The following is a 17,184-nucleotide window of genomic DNA, read 5'->3' as shown; positions in this document are numbered from 1 at the left end:
CTTTTTGTTAAAAAGATCACATATAAAAATCCAGTGTAAATAGCATTTATTTTCGTAAATAAAGCAAGAAGTCTTACAAAACTTGAAATATTTAAAATAATATTTGCTACTTTATAGAAACTAATTACAGTGACAATTAACTAACTTCTGTATGAATATAGTGCACAATTCCAGTAACATCTCAAAATGTTTTTTCCATGGAGACACCAATTTTCACTCACCACCTGACCAACATTCCCTCCACACAACCCATCCATAATTGGGTTGCAGCTACGGGGCGTGTTCCTGCCATTCCCTGCTCCTGGGTCCCTTTGGAGCCAAAAACAGTTCCTTCCAAGAAATGCTCCTACAGTCCAGATTTTGGCTCACTCCACTTTCCAAGACATCTCCTCAGCACTCCTCGAGGCATGGGTTGGACATCACCAACCAGGTGGAGGAAGCTCAGAATCTCAAAATGCCACCATGCAGAGCTGTATTGCTGTATCCATCTTCACCCATGGATTCACCTCCTCACAGCACATCAAACCATCTGCACGGCGCAAAGAATCACAGGATGTCCTGAGCCAGAAGAGACACAGAAGGATCACTGAGCCTAACGATGTAGTTGGAAGCATCCATGGACCAAACTCAGTAAATTACAACCTTAGTTTTCCAAAGCAATTTGCACTCACTAAATTGGGTGAACTTTCAGTTGCTGCTATTCCCAAAAATAAGCCCTTCTGTCAGCAGATGCCCAAGGATCTGACGTTACCCAGATTAAGGTCATTATTGATGTTCTGCATCTGTCCAAACAACAGCTTCACAAAAGCATCTGTAATACACATACTGCATGCAACAAAACAAAAGCAACTTCTGATGTCCAAGCCCATGCACATCCCATTTCCCAAAAATGCAACAACCAAAGCTGTCTGCTAGCTTCCATCATTCTCAAACACACTGGCATCTCTACTCACACCCAGACACAGCTCAGCATATGCTTTTCTCTCATCTGTGCATGGAAGGCTTGGGAGCTGCAGGTCTGCACAGACTGCTATTATCTGCCACCTTAGATACAATGAAAACCATCACACTTGGACCATAAGCAGGGAAAAAAGTATTTTAACATGCAGTTTTCCCTTGCTTTGTATCTGGGGATAGATGACTCCTTTTAGGTGCCTATACTGTATGCTGAAAACGACTCCAAAATCCCAATGCAGCCCTCAGACAACAACCACTCCGCTATTCCTGCCCACTTCCCATATCTCTGGGAGGGTACAAAATCAGGAAAGCAAAGACACGATCTTTTCACTCCACCTGGAAAAAGCTGACACGGCCCTACTTTTCCCAACAGTCCCCTGGTTAAAAGCTGTGACACATCGGCGAAGAACAGCTTCTCCCCAATCTAGCTTTGCATGCACTTCCACTGACTCCATAATATCCCTTGCTATTTGCAAGCTGCGGGTTAGAGAAACAACACAATCATACATTCTCTACACAAACGATCACAGCAGATGTGTTAAATAATGAGCAAAATGCAGGACGACCTTTTAGACGAGAAAATAAAGCGTGCTTTTGTCTCTTCCTAACGCTTTTCTCCGCTCCTTGCGGACTGATGGCAGCAGATGCGGCGCTCCTTCCTCCTTCCCCCACCAATTGGTTCTGCTTTCTGACAGCCGCTCAAGGCAAACCCATGGCAGTGCCAAAATAAAAAAAATCTCACCAACCAACCCAGCGAAACACTGCCACCACAAACACTAAACCCCAAAACCCACGGCAACGAAGCAATCGCTGCTTCCCAGTGGAAAGAAGGTCTGGCTGTAAAATGTGCTCCTGGAGATGAGCCGAGGAGCGAAGGCACTTCCAGCCTGGAGAGCAGCCACAATCTCTAACACTTAAACACCGGGTATTCATTCAGTTACTGCTATATTAAGTGTCTTTTAAGGAACGACGACCAAAAACCACACAAGCCAGGACTTCTGCATAGGTCAAGAGGATAAAGTTCACATAAAAGACTATTATTTATGAAACCGTAGCCCTCAGGATGTAAATGAAAGGAGACGAGCCATCTGCTGGATCTATAAATCAAGCTCCACGCTACAGGAGAACATCACTTTAATTTAGCAGTAAATTAAACCATCGCTACACCAACGGGAATACACAGAGAGCCACGTCCCTCCTCATAGCGCGGGGAGCACCCCCGGAGCATCCCGAACGCACGGGCTGGTGCCGCCTGTACCACCAACAGCGCTGCCGCTTTGTTCTGGCTTTTTAATATTTAATTTGGGTTCGGGATTCTCCATCTTATGCAGCTTTAGCAGCTCAGTCCCAGCCACGCAGCTCCCCGGGCGCCCTCTGCATTCATTATGACTGTTATTGGATAAACACGCGAGGAGCGGGGCAGCAAACGATACCGGGCGTTGAACATACGGGGGGATGGAGGTGGGGGGAAGAGAGCGGGGAGCGTCCACCGCGCGGAGGCTTCAGGCGCTCGGAAAGTGCGGCGGGCGGGGCGGGCTCCGGCAGCACCTCCCGCTGCACCTGCCCGGCCCCGGGGCCGCGCCCACCCCCCGGGGGTCGCGGGGCCGTCTGCGACCCGTGGGCCGCTCCCGCCCGGCGCTGATTGGCCGCCGCCGACCCCTCCCCTCCAGCGCGGGCAGCGCTGCTCGCTCACGGCCGCCGCTCCCCGCGCGGACGCGGCGCGCGCCCCTTGCACGCTCCCGTGCCGCCGCCCCGCGCCCCCCCCCCTCCCCCCGCCGCGTCCCGGCTGCGTTCCCCCGCTGCAGCCGCCCTACTCTCGCCGCTCGCCTTTTTTCCCTTCTCATTCCCCGCATCTGCTCTTTAATTGCGGCTGCATCCTTTGCGCTCGCATCCTTTCCCGTACAACCGCATCTCCTGCAACCGCATCCCGTTCTTCGCGATCGCATCCCTTCCCTTACAATCACACCCCTCGCGATCGCATCCACCGCCTCGCAACTGTGTCTCGTACAACCGCATTCCTCGCGACCGCATCCCTTCCGACCGCATCCTCTCCCGTGCAGTCGCACCCCTTTCCCGTGCGATCGCACCCCGCGCGGCCGCTCCCCCCGCCGCTCACAATGCGCCCGCCGCGGCCGCACCCCTCCGCCTATTGTCTGCGCTCCCGCAGCCCCCGGCCCGGGGCTCCCCCCCGCCCCGCAGCCCCCACCCGCAGCCGGCATCGCCCAGCCGGTACCTGCGGCTCCGAGGAAACACAACGTCCAGGGCAGCGCGGCGGCGAGCAGCATCGCAGCCGGCGGGGGGGGGAGAGAGGGACCGCTCCGAAATTGCCGTTACGTGCGGGCGGAGCACCACGCGGCCCGCCGGATGGATCTTTCCGTTTTTGCCCCGCGTCCCCTTTCCGCCGCTCCGCTCCGCTCCGCGCGTGTCCCCGCTCCGCCCGCTGCGCCCCGGCCGCCTCCCGGCGCCGCCGCCGTGACTGACAGCGCCGCAGCACCGCGCGGATCCCTGCGCGCCGCTTCTGGAGCGCGCGGGCACCGCCGTGTCCTTCCGCCCGCGCCCGCCTCAAATAGGCCGCGCCACTGGGCGCTGGCGGCCGCCCGCAAAACGCGGAGCGGAGCGGCTGCGGGGTGTGCTCCGTAGGGGGGAATGCACGGAGGCGGTCTCTGTCGCAACGTGCACAGTAATTCGGTTCAGTTGCTCGGTGACCGTCTCCATCATTAATGCTGTGTGAGCAGACAGTTGTGTGCATGAGGACTCCTCGTGACATTTAAAGAGCACATTGATGATGAAAAAAACATTTAGACAAAATAGAATAGAATTATTCAGGTTGGAAAGGACCTCTAAGATCACCCAGTCCAACTGGACACCTACCGCCAATGTTACCCACTGACCATGATCCTCAGCATCACGTCTGCACAGTTCTGGAATGCCTTCAGGGACGGTGACTCCACCACCTCTGAAGGCAGCCTGTGCCAATGACCACTCTTTCAGAGAAATTTTTCCTAATATCCAACCTGGGCCTCCTGGTGCCAGTTGAGACCATTCCCTCCTGTCCTATCACTGTTACCCAGGAGAAGAGCCCAACCCCCACCTCTCCATAACCTCCTGTCAGGGAGTTGTAGAGAGTGATAATCATTGAATCATAGAATGGCTTAAGTTGGAGAGGACCTCAGAGCCCACCCAGTGCCACCCCCGGCCATGGGCAGGGCTGCCCCCCACCAGCTCAGGCTGCCCAGGGCCCCATCCCACCTGGCCTTGAGTGCCTGCAGGGATGGGGCACCCACAGCTCTCTGGGCAGCAGTGCCAGCGCCTCACCGCCCTCTGAGGAAAGGATCGCTTCCTCACATCTAACCGACATCTTCACAGCAGAGGTGCTCCAGCCCTCTGAGCATCCTCGTGCCCTCCTCTGGACCCGCTGCAGCAGCTCCGCATCCCTCCTGTCCTGGGGGCCCCAGGCCTGGGCACAGCAGTGCAGGTGGGGCCTTCCAGGGGCACAGCAGAGGGGGACAACCCCTCCCCCTCCTCTCCCTGCTGCCCCCCCTCTGTTGCTGCAGCCCAGGGCACTGTCGCCTTCCGGACTGCAAGCGCACACTGCTGCCTCATGTCCCGCTTCTGTCCATCAGGACCCCCAAGTCCTTCTCCGCAGGGCTGCTCTCAAGGAGCTCTTCTCCAGTCGGTGCTCATGTCTGGGACTGCCCAACCCAGTGCAGCACCTTGCACCTGGCCTTGTTCAACCTCACCAGGTTCTTGTTTGCTCACTTTTCAAGCCTGTCCATGTCCCTCTGGATGTCGTCTCTTCCTTCTGTTGTGTCAAGTGCACCGCTCCACTCAGTGTCAGCAAACTGCTGAGGGTGCACTCCATCCCACTGTTGAGATCCCATTGTTTCTGTAAGATCTCCTAGGCTCACGGTTATAAACCACAAAGTGGACTTACTTACTGCATTCTTTAGCCTACCTCAGTGGCACGCTGAGAAAACACACTTCCATAGTCTGCCATAGTTTGTCTGGTCAGCCTTATTCCATCTGTGCAGAAACCTATGTGCTGGATAACAACATGGTGCAAAACGTTCCTCAGATCTTTGCTGTTCTCAGGTTGGCAGTGCAGACAGCATTGTCCCTTCTGTTTGTAGCTGAATTTTTTATAAGGAGACTTAACAAAGGCAATGTCTGCCTTTGCTCCTTTAAGCAACGTGACATAGAAAACTGTTAAGGCCCTTCTGGTGATGTCATCAACCACAAGAATGAAGATGAAGTCATCTCAGTTTGAGAGAGAAAATGGCAATCCAGAAATTTTGAATCTTGTCATTAAAAACATACATGTCTTGCCCACATACTCCAACACTGATCTCCACGTTTGTCCTGCTCTGGGATTTGCTTGCCACATCTGCACAGTTCTTACAAGTTATCTGGTAGTTACTTTCCACTTCTTTTTTTTTTTTTTTTGATGATTTCCAAAGCTCTTCCATCCTTGAAGTAAAAATTCAAAGTGTAATGTGTATGCTTCTGAATATAAACCTTATACTTACTGTGTGTGGTACATGTCTTATTTCAGTAGTCTTAATTCTTTTTAATCTGTGCAGATGTTTCAATTCGGAAAGGAGAAATGCTGTCTGCTGCTCAGAACCACAGACAGAGAGGGGCTATAAAGACATCACCAGGATGAATCGCCTGTTCTTCCTCGCTCTTCCCATGCCATCAGTGGTGTCTGCTTTTATTTGGAGCATTCTAATTAGCCAGGACATCACCCCATGCCTCTCAATGATGACGGTGTAGCCATCACCACTACCTCTTAGAAAGCAACAGCCATCCTAGTTATGCCATTACTTATGCTGACAATAGTTGGAAGAGTCATATTTTAGGGAGTGATGTATGGACAAAACCAGTGCATGCAGAATTAGAAGAGACTACAGTGTTCGAATGCCCCTGGATAAATCTCTACCCTTAGGACTGTCTTGCTGGCTAACCTAGGCAGCTGTGTGTTCTGAGATATGCCCCTCTCAGCTACAACCAGAGTCCAGGAGTCCCAGGTCCCATTCACCATCTCTAAACTCTCATCTGTCACCTCCCAACAGAGCCTCTGGAGTCCAAAAATCTTTTAGGACAAAGATTTCACATCTGCAAGGCAATTAAAAAAAAGAAAAAAAAAGAAAAAAAGAAGACAAAAACCCCATTGCTCTTATCCACAATTCCAGTGTGAAGGAAATCTAAGAATTTGTTCAAGAGCTTTTTTCATTTGCTTTCTGTAACACTAGCAACAGTTACTTGGCCCTTGATATAACCGCTCCCTTGTCAGATAGGGAAAATTAAAGGGATTTTTCTCCTCTGTAGCAGCAACATGAAACAAGGTCAAATTTTATGCAATGAAATAGTAGTTGGCTGTTTCTTTTGGCTATTTTTATGCAAATAGAAATACAAAGAAGTCTCTGGTTATAATTATCAAAAGACTATTCTATATCCTTCTAATACTGAAGTTGCTTGGTGAGGGTTCCAAGTGACCCCATGGCAAAGGAAATCCATTTATTTGTTCTTGGGCAACATTACCAATCTATGGCAAATACTAATGCAGGAGGAGCTTCTGTTTTTCTTGTGTGTGCTTTAGGACCCTTCTGTCAGGATGCCATTAAATGGTCATGGACTGCTCAAACATAAGGCTCAGACTTTTAGGAGAGCAAATAACGCGAGGAGCTGACAGAAGGTGATGAAATTACACTTCCCGAGTTACTGTTAAAGGACTGGAGACTGAGCTGTTTTATGAGTAAACAAAGTCCTTGGAGAAGGCATTGGAATTTATGTGCTGGACAAGCATCTCTCATGAGTTCTACCAGTTAGGTTTACTCTCTAATTGCTGCTAGCAAGGGAAGAGATGCTTTCATTTTCCATTGCAAGACAAATCTTCCTACTTCTTCAGAATAACTTGTGCAAGTAGGTGACATAGTAGGAGAGGGAATAACACAGTGGATTTGTACTGTACAAAAAGTGTACACACTGTATCACCAGACAAAACCTTGCACTCACCTCTAAAACAATTTGAACAACACAATACTTTAAATTCTCCTCTAGCTGCAAGCCAACTTGATAGGGTTGTGCTAACTGGATCAAAACACACAGGTAGACAGTTACTCAATCAGAAGAAGGAAGAATTCATTTAAAAATCAGCCCAGATCACAGTCTAAAGCAACTTGCAACCATGCAGCATTTTCCTTCAGTCTTTCAGGGTGATGTCTTCCATTTTTAGTTGAAGAGATTTAAAGCATAGAAGAATAACACTAGTAATGGAATGTTGGTCTCTGATTCTGCATTATCCTAGCCCTACATGACTCTAATAATATTTTAGAGAGGATAAAAATGAGGAAAAGTAGTGTTTGTTTTTGCATAATGGTCTTAAGATGGTGCTGAAATGCAGTGAGAAAGAAAATATCCTAAAAAATTATTGCTGTTGAGGAAGAATCATTTTTCTTGAACTGAATTTATTCTTCACTTTGGTAATGAAGGCTGAATCAAGGCATCAAAGGTTCGTCTGATGAATCTTTCCTTGATTCTGATAGCCAGATGTCATCTTTGCTGGTTCTATAACATAAACCTGCAATCCAAGTGAACGTAATATTAAGTAATCTTCCAAATGGTGAGATGTAGACAAGCACTTGGTTCCCTTGGCAGGCATTGCCTGTTCTATAAAGCATTTCGCATTAATGGCTGTGGCAGTTGGTGTCTCTATACCTACAGGTGAAAGGGCTTAGGCTAGCATAAACGCTAATCAAGGCTTCAAAATAGGATTACAGCAATTCCTTGGACGCGTGGCACTAGCTCACTTCACAGGAGGAAGCTTCATCTCTAATGAGGTGGTTGTTAGGTAACACACAAATGGCTCTGTGCCTATAGCAGCAATGTGAGCAGCACTGGATCGTGTAAGATGAGGCGTTTCTTCTGCAGATGTCTACCATCTGCACAGCAGCACCTAATCTTTTTGGAGAAGGGCCATACTTATTATGGAAGGAAGATAGAAAGTAGTTTTTCAAGTCTTAGGAAAAGGATATGCATCTCATCATGCCTAAATGCGGCTAATATGGGATAGATGACACTGAATTCCACTGGATGTGTTGTCACAATACTGTGATTCTGCATCTTCCTTTCTGTTATTTCATATTTCTGTCGATTATTACTCTCACCGAGCAATGCCTATATAAAATTTGGGTTTTCCAGAGTTCTTGTTTCAGGGGAATCAGCTGAACAAAACTGTAATGTATAAAAGCACAGTAAAAGGTGTCCCTGGGCAGCACATGGCCTGGATGGTTGAGACAAAGAAAAGCAACTTGCTGAATACACTGAGAAATTAGATTTAGTGATGTGCCTTGTGCATCCTGTAGGATCCATGGCCAATGGGAAACTGAGCAGTGATCTCCTGGGCCTCAGTTTAAACCATTAACCAAAAGGCTAGTCTTGCATTTAATTCCATCCTCCTGCTTTCAGGAACAACAAAAGATTATCCCTCCTTCCCCTCCCCCACTTTGCAGAAAGCTCTGTAGTAATAATGTCAGTAATTAAGAGGCTGACAGCAGAACACTGGAGTCTCGTGCAGCTCTGCTGTCCCCATAGCGGGCGTAGGCTTGTCACTTCCCTACAGCCACCACACTGCTGCCTGTACACTGTCCCATTGACACCACAACTAGGACAGACATGGGAAATCCCATATAAGCAAGCAAGGCCCATACCACTTGTGATATATGTGCTAAATCCCTTTCTGGGTAGGCAGCAGCACAGAGCATACATGCCCTTTTAATGGTGCCAGATAAATCCATATTAATGACTATTAAATATCATATGTCTGAACCACAGTTTGTTCTCTCAAGTGTATGTATTTCTACCGTGCCTTTGGAGCTTTGGTACATTCATTTCTCATTCTTTCTGTTCTATTGTACAAGGGATGTGAATCTTTTCCTACCCAAATCCAGACTATCCCCTAGGATGCCTTCTGAATGAAATCCATTGCCATACTACCGGGCACCCTTCCTTTCTAATTCCATTCTTTAGCCTAAAACAGTCCCTTGGGCATCCTAACCTCCACTGGCACACGCACTATATCAGAGGAAATGACTCAATTACACAAGCAATCAATATCCACAATGCATTTCTTTCACAACATTGCTAAGAGTCAGATACATCCACAACATCAGGCCATTAAATATGACCATTTGTAATGGGTTTATGTTCATTGTCAGCATTTGCTTTGTAAATGGTAAAACAGTTCTGAAAGTGATTGCACTGGGCAGGGAAATCACACTGCCAGCTGCAAACTTCTGTCTCATGTTTATTTAGGAAACTTATGTGAGAACGGCTGAGTCACAGTGAGCAAGGACTAATCTGCCTGGAGTTGTGTCATTAAGAAGAAATAGCCCGTCAGCTGGGATGAGGAGTGTCACATTTTTGCCTTTGCTGCAGACAGTGATCACGATGCCTTCAGAATCAAGAGGGATTTTAAATCTCCATGACTGACTAAAGCCTTACCCCCCCTTCCTAGCTGTTCCCCAAAGGAGGAAAATCCCTTATGGGGGCACAGAGGGCATCAGTTTATGGCTGCCAGAAGTTTGCTCTTTTTGAAGTTGTTATTTTGGAAAATTTGCTATTTTTTTACTTCAGTAAATTATCCGGAGAATTCACATCGGTGGAAATATAATTTCAGCGTTCTTATGCAATTAATTTCTGCTTCTTTATCAAGGAAGGGGGCATTTGGAGAAGGTGAATGCTATCTTTCATGGTCTGTAACCTGGATTCAGCTCATCAAAGTTTCAGTAATTAACTGAGGCAGTGAAGTCCGGCACTTATCTCTGTCTCTCTGAATGGAGAGAGAGGTTCTTCAAATGAGAATTTATGCCTCCTAAAATCTTGATCTTTCCTCAGAAATTATGCTGTTGTAGTAAATTACTGCTTCCCCCTCCCCCCCTCCAAGTACATTCTAGTGTGCAATAACAAAATTCAAAATTTGAAAACCCACACAAAACAGAAAATCTGGTTTCATCACAGATTCATTTTCTACCCACTGCCCCCATTTATGATTTAACAGCATGGCCAGGGTTGCAAAGTAATACATCTCAGTGTAAGAGAGTCAAAGAACATCATGTGGTCCTATTGCTCACATCACAATGCAATCTCCCAAATTGCCTTCTCCATATAAATCACAGAACAAATTGAGCAAATAAAAGAAAAATACAATAGCAGAAGATTCTGTTTCTCATTTCAGTGGTCTGTTTCCAGTTCAGAGCTCTTCAGTGTGAAAATGAGACCCATGCCACACTTACACCACCACACTATAGAGGTGTGGCAGTGCTGCCCCGTCCCTGCACACAGCCAAGGTCAGGCTGGACAGGGCTCTGAGCACTGATGGAGCTGTGGGTGTCCCTGAGCACTGCAGGGAGTGGGACCACGCGGCCTTTGAAAGTCACTTCCAACACAGACCATCCTATGCTTCTATGAAATGTTCCCCTGCACGCAAACACGCTCCTGCCTTTTGTGTGCTCCTGTTATGTGGAGTTACATGTAGAGATGACCTTGTGTGCTGAAGCACTCATCACAAATGGCATTAACTTCAAAAACTCAACTCACAAGATGAAATTAAAGTTGATCGTGCAGAAGTTCTTAGCCTGTGTTTCCAACAAATCTGTGGAGGATGAACAGCACAAGATAAGCAGACTCTTCCTTCAAGATAAGCTTTACTTTCTTGCTGTGTGAGATTCTCTTGTAGCCAGTGAGATGAACATTTATTAAAATTTCAATAAATAGTAATTCATGGAAGATAAGGATTTTGTACCTCTGAGCTAGCATGCCCCCAAAAGTTATTTTTGGAAGGATGTTGCTCAAGTGCTAATCTCTGTTATTGATGTGCTGCTTTGTCCCCTGGTCTGTCTCTTACATGCAGGGCATGAAACTACAGCAGAGTCTGTAAAACAAAATTAATGGAGTGATACAGAACAACAGTGTCAAATGCAGAGGTGATGTCACCTCTGGGACTCAGTGGCTGTTATTCTTCACCCACTTGTGATTATCTCTGTTATCTTATGCTTCCTCCACTTATGTGATTTGGTCTTAAGGTATATATACATTACTGATTTTAGGGGCAGGAACCAAATTTTGACTAAAACTTGGAGTACTTAATAATGAGGTTTACTGTTAGGAACCTATAGACACTATATCACCACAAATGAATGATCAGCACAGAACACCCACCTGTGGCATACAATGGTTAGAAGATCTTTAAATGGTGTTGATTTGAATTTTCAGATTATTTTGTCTTTAAATATTTGGGTGATATGGTTAGGTGTGGTGAGCTGACATTTGGACATCTTTCCATAATGGTATCTATAAACAAATGTGTGATTAGCCAGGTGACAAAACTGTTAGTTGTGATGGATTTCTTTCCTTTCTTTTCAGACTTCTTGAAAAAAAAAATTCTGCAGTTTGTCCCTGGAATGCCTCTTGGAATTTGTGTTTGAAATGAGTTTCATGTGAAAGTACCCATCCGTCAGCCTCACCACTGTGCTGGGGAAGATGATGCAGCAGACCCTCCTGGAAGCTGTGCTAAGGCACATGGAAGAGAGGGAATGATATGGGACAACCTGCATGGCTTCACCAAGGGCAGGTCCTGCCTGACCAACCGTGTGGCTTTGATGGTGTAACTGCATCAGTGAACGAGGGAAGAGCCACTGATGTCATCTATCTGGACTTCAGTAAGGGCTTTGACATGGTTCTCCATAACATCCTTCTTTCCAGATTGGAAAGATATGGATTTGATGGGTGGACTGCTTGATGGATGAAGAACTGGTTGGGAGATCGTACCCTGAGAGTGGTGGTCAGTGGCTCAGTGTCCAAATGGATATCTGTCCTGAGTGGTGTCCCTTGAGGTCAGTGCTGGGACCGGTGCTCTTTAACATCTTCATTGGTGACATCATCAGTGGGATCAAGTGCACCCTCTGCAGTTTGCAGATGACCCCAAGCTGTGGGGTGTGGTTGACACCTGAGGTCAGGATGCCATCCTGAGAGACACAGACAGGCTGAGCAGCGGGCCCAGGGGAACCTCAGGAGGATCAACAAAGCCAAGTGCAAGATCTGCACCTGGGTCGTGGCAGCACACACAGTCAGTACAAGCTGGGGATGTAAGGATAGAGCACAGCCCTGCCAAAAAGGACTGGGGGTACTGGTGGTGGGGCATGAGCCAGCAGTGTGCCCTCACAGCACAGAAAGACAACCCGACCCCGGGCTGCAGCAGAGCAGTGTGGGCAGCAGGGCAGGGAGCTGCTCCTGCCCCTCTGCTCTGTGCTGTGACACCTCACCTGGAGCACTGCATCCACACGTGGAGTGCTCAGTGCAGGAGAGACGTGGACCTGAGGAGGGGCACAGAAATGGTGCCAGGGATGGAGCCCCTCCCTACGAGGACAGGCTGAGAGCTGGTGATTTGGACTAGATGCCCTTTAAGGGTCCCTACCAAATCAAACAATTCTATGACTTAAAAGTAAAACTGACCACAATTTTTTGTCATGCTCTCACAAGGATGTGCCGTCTTTTTTTTTTTTTTTTTTTTCCTCTGGCATAGTTTATGATCCCTAGAGCACTCAGACTGAGTTTCATCTTTTTAGACAGCCTGAGAAGAACACCCAGCAATTGATGTTAGGTGGTCCGTGGTGTTGGGGCTTCGTGCAGTGCTTGGCAGAATGGTGCTGTGCTGCAGCTGCAGAACAAGGAGCACTTGTCAGATGTGGGCAGTGCTCGCTGTAAACAATCACAGATGAACGCTTCAGTGGTCTTCTCCCTTGAATACTGATTTTTAGGCAAAGATGCCATTTGAAATCAAACACATTTGGGGTTTGGGTGTCTCGCGAGGTGCTGGCAGCTTACAGCTCCCAGAAGCACCGAGCACAGTGCTGCTCACACCACTGTGACACAGAGTGAACCGAAGGAGGCAGAGGATAATTACCTGCTTTGGACCTCTGCCAGGAGCACTGTTTCTGCGCTACTCTTGTCATGTACAACATTATGGGAACTTTAATGGGATTAATTTATTACAGTCGGTTATTAAGATAAGAGCGTGGGGTCTGCACTTCATCTGGAGCCTTGCACCACTTGCCAGGTGGAGCAGCAGCAGGTTGGGCACCAGGAAATATTTATTCTTTGAAAGAGTGGTGAGATGCTGGGACAGGATGCCCAGGGGTGGGGTGGGGTCACTGTCCCTGGAGGTGTTCAATAAACATGGAGATGTGGCACTGAGGGACACTGTGCATGCTGGGGATGGGTTTGGGTTGGACTTTGTGATTGTAGAGGTCTCTTCCAACCTACTGATGCCACTTGGAATAAATGGATTGCACTGATTACACAACGAGCTCAGATGGGGAACCTCAACCATCCAGGAATCCTGGAGGTAAAATGTTTGGAACATCACCAGCAGAGGAGGTGTCACGTGCTAAAGAAGCCCCACCATATAATGAACTACCAGTGAAGTTGTTCCTGTCACCACAGGTAACCAATAGAGGTGCCCTGCCCTCAGCAAGAGGAGGGTGAGGGATAATAGAGTGTATTGGACTGTGTGGATTCGGTGGCCTGGCACATCAGAACCACAAAAATATGAGGCACTGGTGGATACTGGTGCACAGTGTACTCTAATGCCTTCGAGTTATAAAGGACAGATCTGATCTGTATCTCTGGAGTGACTGGGGGCTCTCAGGAATTGTCTGTGTTGGAGTCAGAAATAAGCCTCACTGGTAAAGGCTGTCCAGCTGCCCTTAGATATTGCTGAATGTGAGAGGTGGCCAGTGCTTTATCTTTACACTGACTCATGGATGGTGGCAAATGCTTTATGGGGATGGTTACAGCAATGGGAACAAAATGATTGGCAACAGAGGGGTAAGCCTATTTGGGCTGCTGAACTGTGGAGAGACATTGCTGCCCGAATACAGAATATGGTTGTAAAGGTGTGCCATGTGGATGCTCATGTTCCTAAGAGCCGGGCAACTGAGGAACAACAAAATAACCATCAGGTAGATCGAGCTGCCAAAGTTAAGGTGGCTCAAGCAGACTTGGACTGGCAACACAAGAGTGAATGATTTTTTAATTCTATGGTTCCACACAATCAGCCTGGTGTGCTGTGCTCCTGCTCGAGGGCAGTGCATCTGTAACCCACAGCACATGGTCCTGCTGCCTGCTGAGCTGCTTGTCCCCAGGTATCCATGGAGCACGGCTCTGCAGTGCAACGACACTGCATCCAACACCACTGCTTGCCAGCATGACTGGCAGCAGTAGCAAAAGCCACAGTCCTCATCACCAACATAAAATGAGAGATATCATTTATATTTTAGGTACTTATGGGTTGAAAAAAAGCACTTGGGAAGCTCAAGTTTCTGACTCTGGAAGCAAAGTGATCCTGCATCCAAGGGGAGCAATGCTGCTGAGCCCAGTGTTCACTCATCAGCTGCTGTGACCCTCTGCAGGACCACCCCGTGCTCCTTCCTGGAAAACATTCCCATCCTAATTATTCAATAAGAAACAGGAATATGGCTGGCAATTTAACACATCATTAATGACATATTGCATTACAGCACGTATCACCGAAATTGATCATCAATGCAGACAGCATATTTTCTAGTTTCAGAAAGATAATGGCTTCCAATTTTCTTTACTTCAGCTTCTTGCATCTTTGCAGGACTTCTTGTAGTGCTCCAAATCCCATTAGGATGTACCCAAAGTTATCTGACCTTCCTGAGAAAGAAATAAAATACAAGGAAAGGGGAGCAGAGCTAAAATCAAAAGGTTTTGCTGTCTTTCTCTGTGGAAAGTGACATAGCCCAGCCTGGAAAAGGTCAGAGTTTGTTGCAAGCAGACTGCATCCTGGTGCACAGGAAGAATGATCGATAACTTCACTTCTGAAAAACAGCTGAAATAGGGCTAGTTAAAGAGTAAGTTAATTAGGAATAAATATTTGGAAGGAAGTTGCTCTGAGTGGTTCATATGAGAACAGGTCAACAGTTTTGAGGAAGTGAGTGTGCTGAAGGACTCTATGCTGAGCTACCAGAGCTGTTCTGTGCTGGTGAGAAGTCAGCCCCAGGCCCATAGCGTTGGTAAAGTCTCCATTTCCCTCTGGATACATGAATGTAACTGGATTTGTTGCTAGCAGCACACTTCCTACGTAGATTACATGTTGTCTTAGTGCTGGGCATAGTTGATACAAAAAAATAAAACAAAAGAAGGGACCCACGTGGACAGAATACAGATTTTTCTCTCTCTGACACAACTGAATAAAGACTCATCAGTAATCCAGAGGCGTCTGTAAGTGAGGCGGTGGCTCCTGGGGAAAGCACCCCGCTGCCACCTGGGCCGAGGTGTGCTCAGAGGGCTCTTTCACAATTTTTTTAATACTGTTCACATTTCAGCTGTGGTTTCTTTTGATGAGTTCATTTGCCTTTGTGTGGGTTGTCTGATTGCAAGGCATTCCTTCACAGGAATAACATAAATATTTACATGGTACCTGACATCAGAAGTCTCTTAAAAATAGAGAGATTTCACCATTTACAGTCTACAAGTAACACTTGCAATTAACAGGAATGGGTTGCTGGCATTAGCATCCCAGAGACACATTAAAATGCATAGGGCTCGATGTCATGGTAACTGGAGGCTTTTTTAATGTGCATCTCAAGAAAATAAGGAGCCTGAGGGGCTGATCTGAACCCAGTGTCTGATGGACCACAGCAGCTCCTGCTCAGCCCGACACTGCGCACAGGTGAGATGTCTCATGTGCCAGCACAGGGTGCCAAAGAACACTCCATGGCTGCTGCTGAGCAAAGCAAGGAAGACCCCAGCAGCATCCCAGTTGGCCACACCATGCATTGCCACCGTTTTGCTGCTCTGTGGTTGTTTCCAAGTGTGCATTGTTAGCAATGCTTGAGCAAGCAGCCTGCAAGCACCTTTGGGAAGCTGCTGAAGGGCATTCCCTGCATCTCCTTGTGGTCTGTCTCCTCAGGGAGTGGTTTTGGACAGGTGCTCCCTGCAGCAGGGCACAGCTGGCTGCACAGCTGGGCAGCCCCGTGTGCATCATCCCTTTGAGTGGCAGCAGCAGAGCATGTGTCACTGCCCAAAGTTTACTGCCCTACTCCATTTCCTCCACCGCAGAGCACAGCTGTCCTCAGGCCTCCTGCTCCCTCCGTGTAATTCTCTGATTTGGGCTGAAGCCACCTGTTCCTGATGCTGTTCCCCCAAATCTCCTGGCACCTCAAGCTGCTGTGTCAGGACACAGCACACTGCCAAGCTGGGGTTGAAGATGTTTGTTTGCAAGAGGCTCTATTTCCCACAGAAAGCTGTGGTTGGAGCCCAGCAAGAGCAGTGGGAATGCTCCTGGCTCGGAACGGCTGAGGGAGCTGAGCACTGCCCACACTACGCACCCATCTGCCCAGTCCCAGGGATCCATTTTCATGGGGGTAAGTGCTTCAGGGAGATAGTGATCCTGTGCAAACAAATACGGTCTGGTGATGAAAGTGTGCATGAGCATCGTGTGGGGGGAGAGGGGACTGAGAAGGGCCGTGGGAGCCAGGTCTGTTCCTGGCCACTGATCGCTGCATGACCTGGAGCAAACCCCATCTCCTCCTGTGCATCTTTCTGTCTTTGATACATACATCAGGTGGGATGATGGCTCTCACCTGGTTCCAAGAGGACACGGACATGGTCACTGCCATTCCCTTTTCTGGAGTTTTATGGATCCCCATGGCAAGGAACTGTGCTGCTGGGGAAACCCTGTCCTCTACCATAAGTCTGATCAGAAATGCAGCATCACAGATTGTGAGGGGTGCTGATGTCCTTACACAAGGACTTTAGGAAGTGCTTGAAAGCACCAGCAGTGCTCTGACATAGTGGCACCTCTCCTGCCAATCACCGGGTGAAGTGTCATCCCCTCTGCTGAGATCAGAGGCAGCCAGAACTGATGCATCTGCTGCAGCAAGAATGGGCTGAGCACATCTTAACACTCACAGAGAGCTGTGGGTGCCCCATCCCTGCAGGCACTCAGGGCCAGGTGGGATGGGGCCCTGGGCAGCCTGAGCTGGTGGGGGGCAGCCCTGCCCACGGCTGGGGGTGGCACTGGGTGGGCTTTGAGGTCCCCTCCAATCTGAGCTGTTCTATGGCTCTATGGTGTGACAGGGAGTGTGGAGGAAATGGAAAACATTTGCTTCTTTGGAGCAAAGAAAATGACAGGGCTTGGTT

The 17,184-nt window shown here is 48.1% G+C and overlaps 1 protein-coding gene across 8 annotated transcripts in view; it reads right to left on the bottom strand.

The window, feature by feature from the left end:
* Positions 1 to 3,418, bottom strand: part of NCAM1 (neural cell adhesion molecule 1) — an 81,410-nt gene extending 77,992 nt beyond the window's left edge. For 4 of the 8 annotated variants that reach the window (XM_065738370.1, XM_065738371.1, XM_065738372.1 and 1 more), the window contains exon 1: positions 3,191 to 3,413. In XM_065738370.1, the coding sequence (XP_065594442.1) occupies positions 3,191 to 3,242 (52 nt within the window). In that variant the 5' untranslated portion in view covers positions 3,243 to 3,413. Of the gene's footprint in view, positions 1 to 3,190 lie in introns of all 8 variants that reach the window. The other 4 variants (XM_065738378.1, XM_065738375.1, XM_065738376.1 and 1 more) reach the window with 2 other exon arrangements.
* Between the last annotated feature and the right edge of the window lie 13,766 nt (positions 3,419 to 17,184).

Source organism: Cyrtonyx montezumae, unplaced genomic scaffold (genome assembly GCF_038088225.1).
Source record: "Cyrtonyx montezumae isolate F1298 unplaced genomic scaffold, pur_monq_1.0 scaffold_22, whole genome shotgun sequence".
Classification (NCBI taxonomy): Eukaryota; Metazoa; Chordata; class Aves; order Galliformes; family Odontophoridae; genus Cyrtonyx; species Cyrtonyx montezumae.
This window is presented reverse-complemented; position numbering and strand designations above follow the sequence as displayed.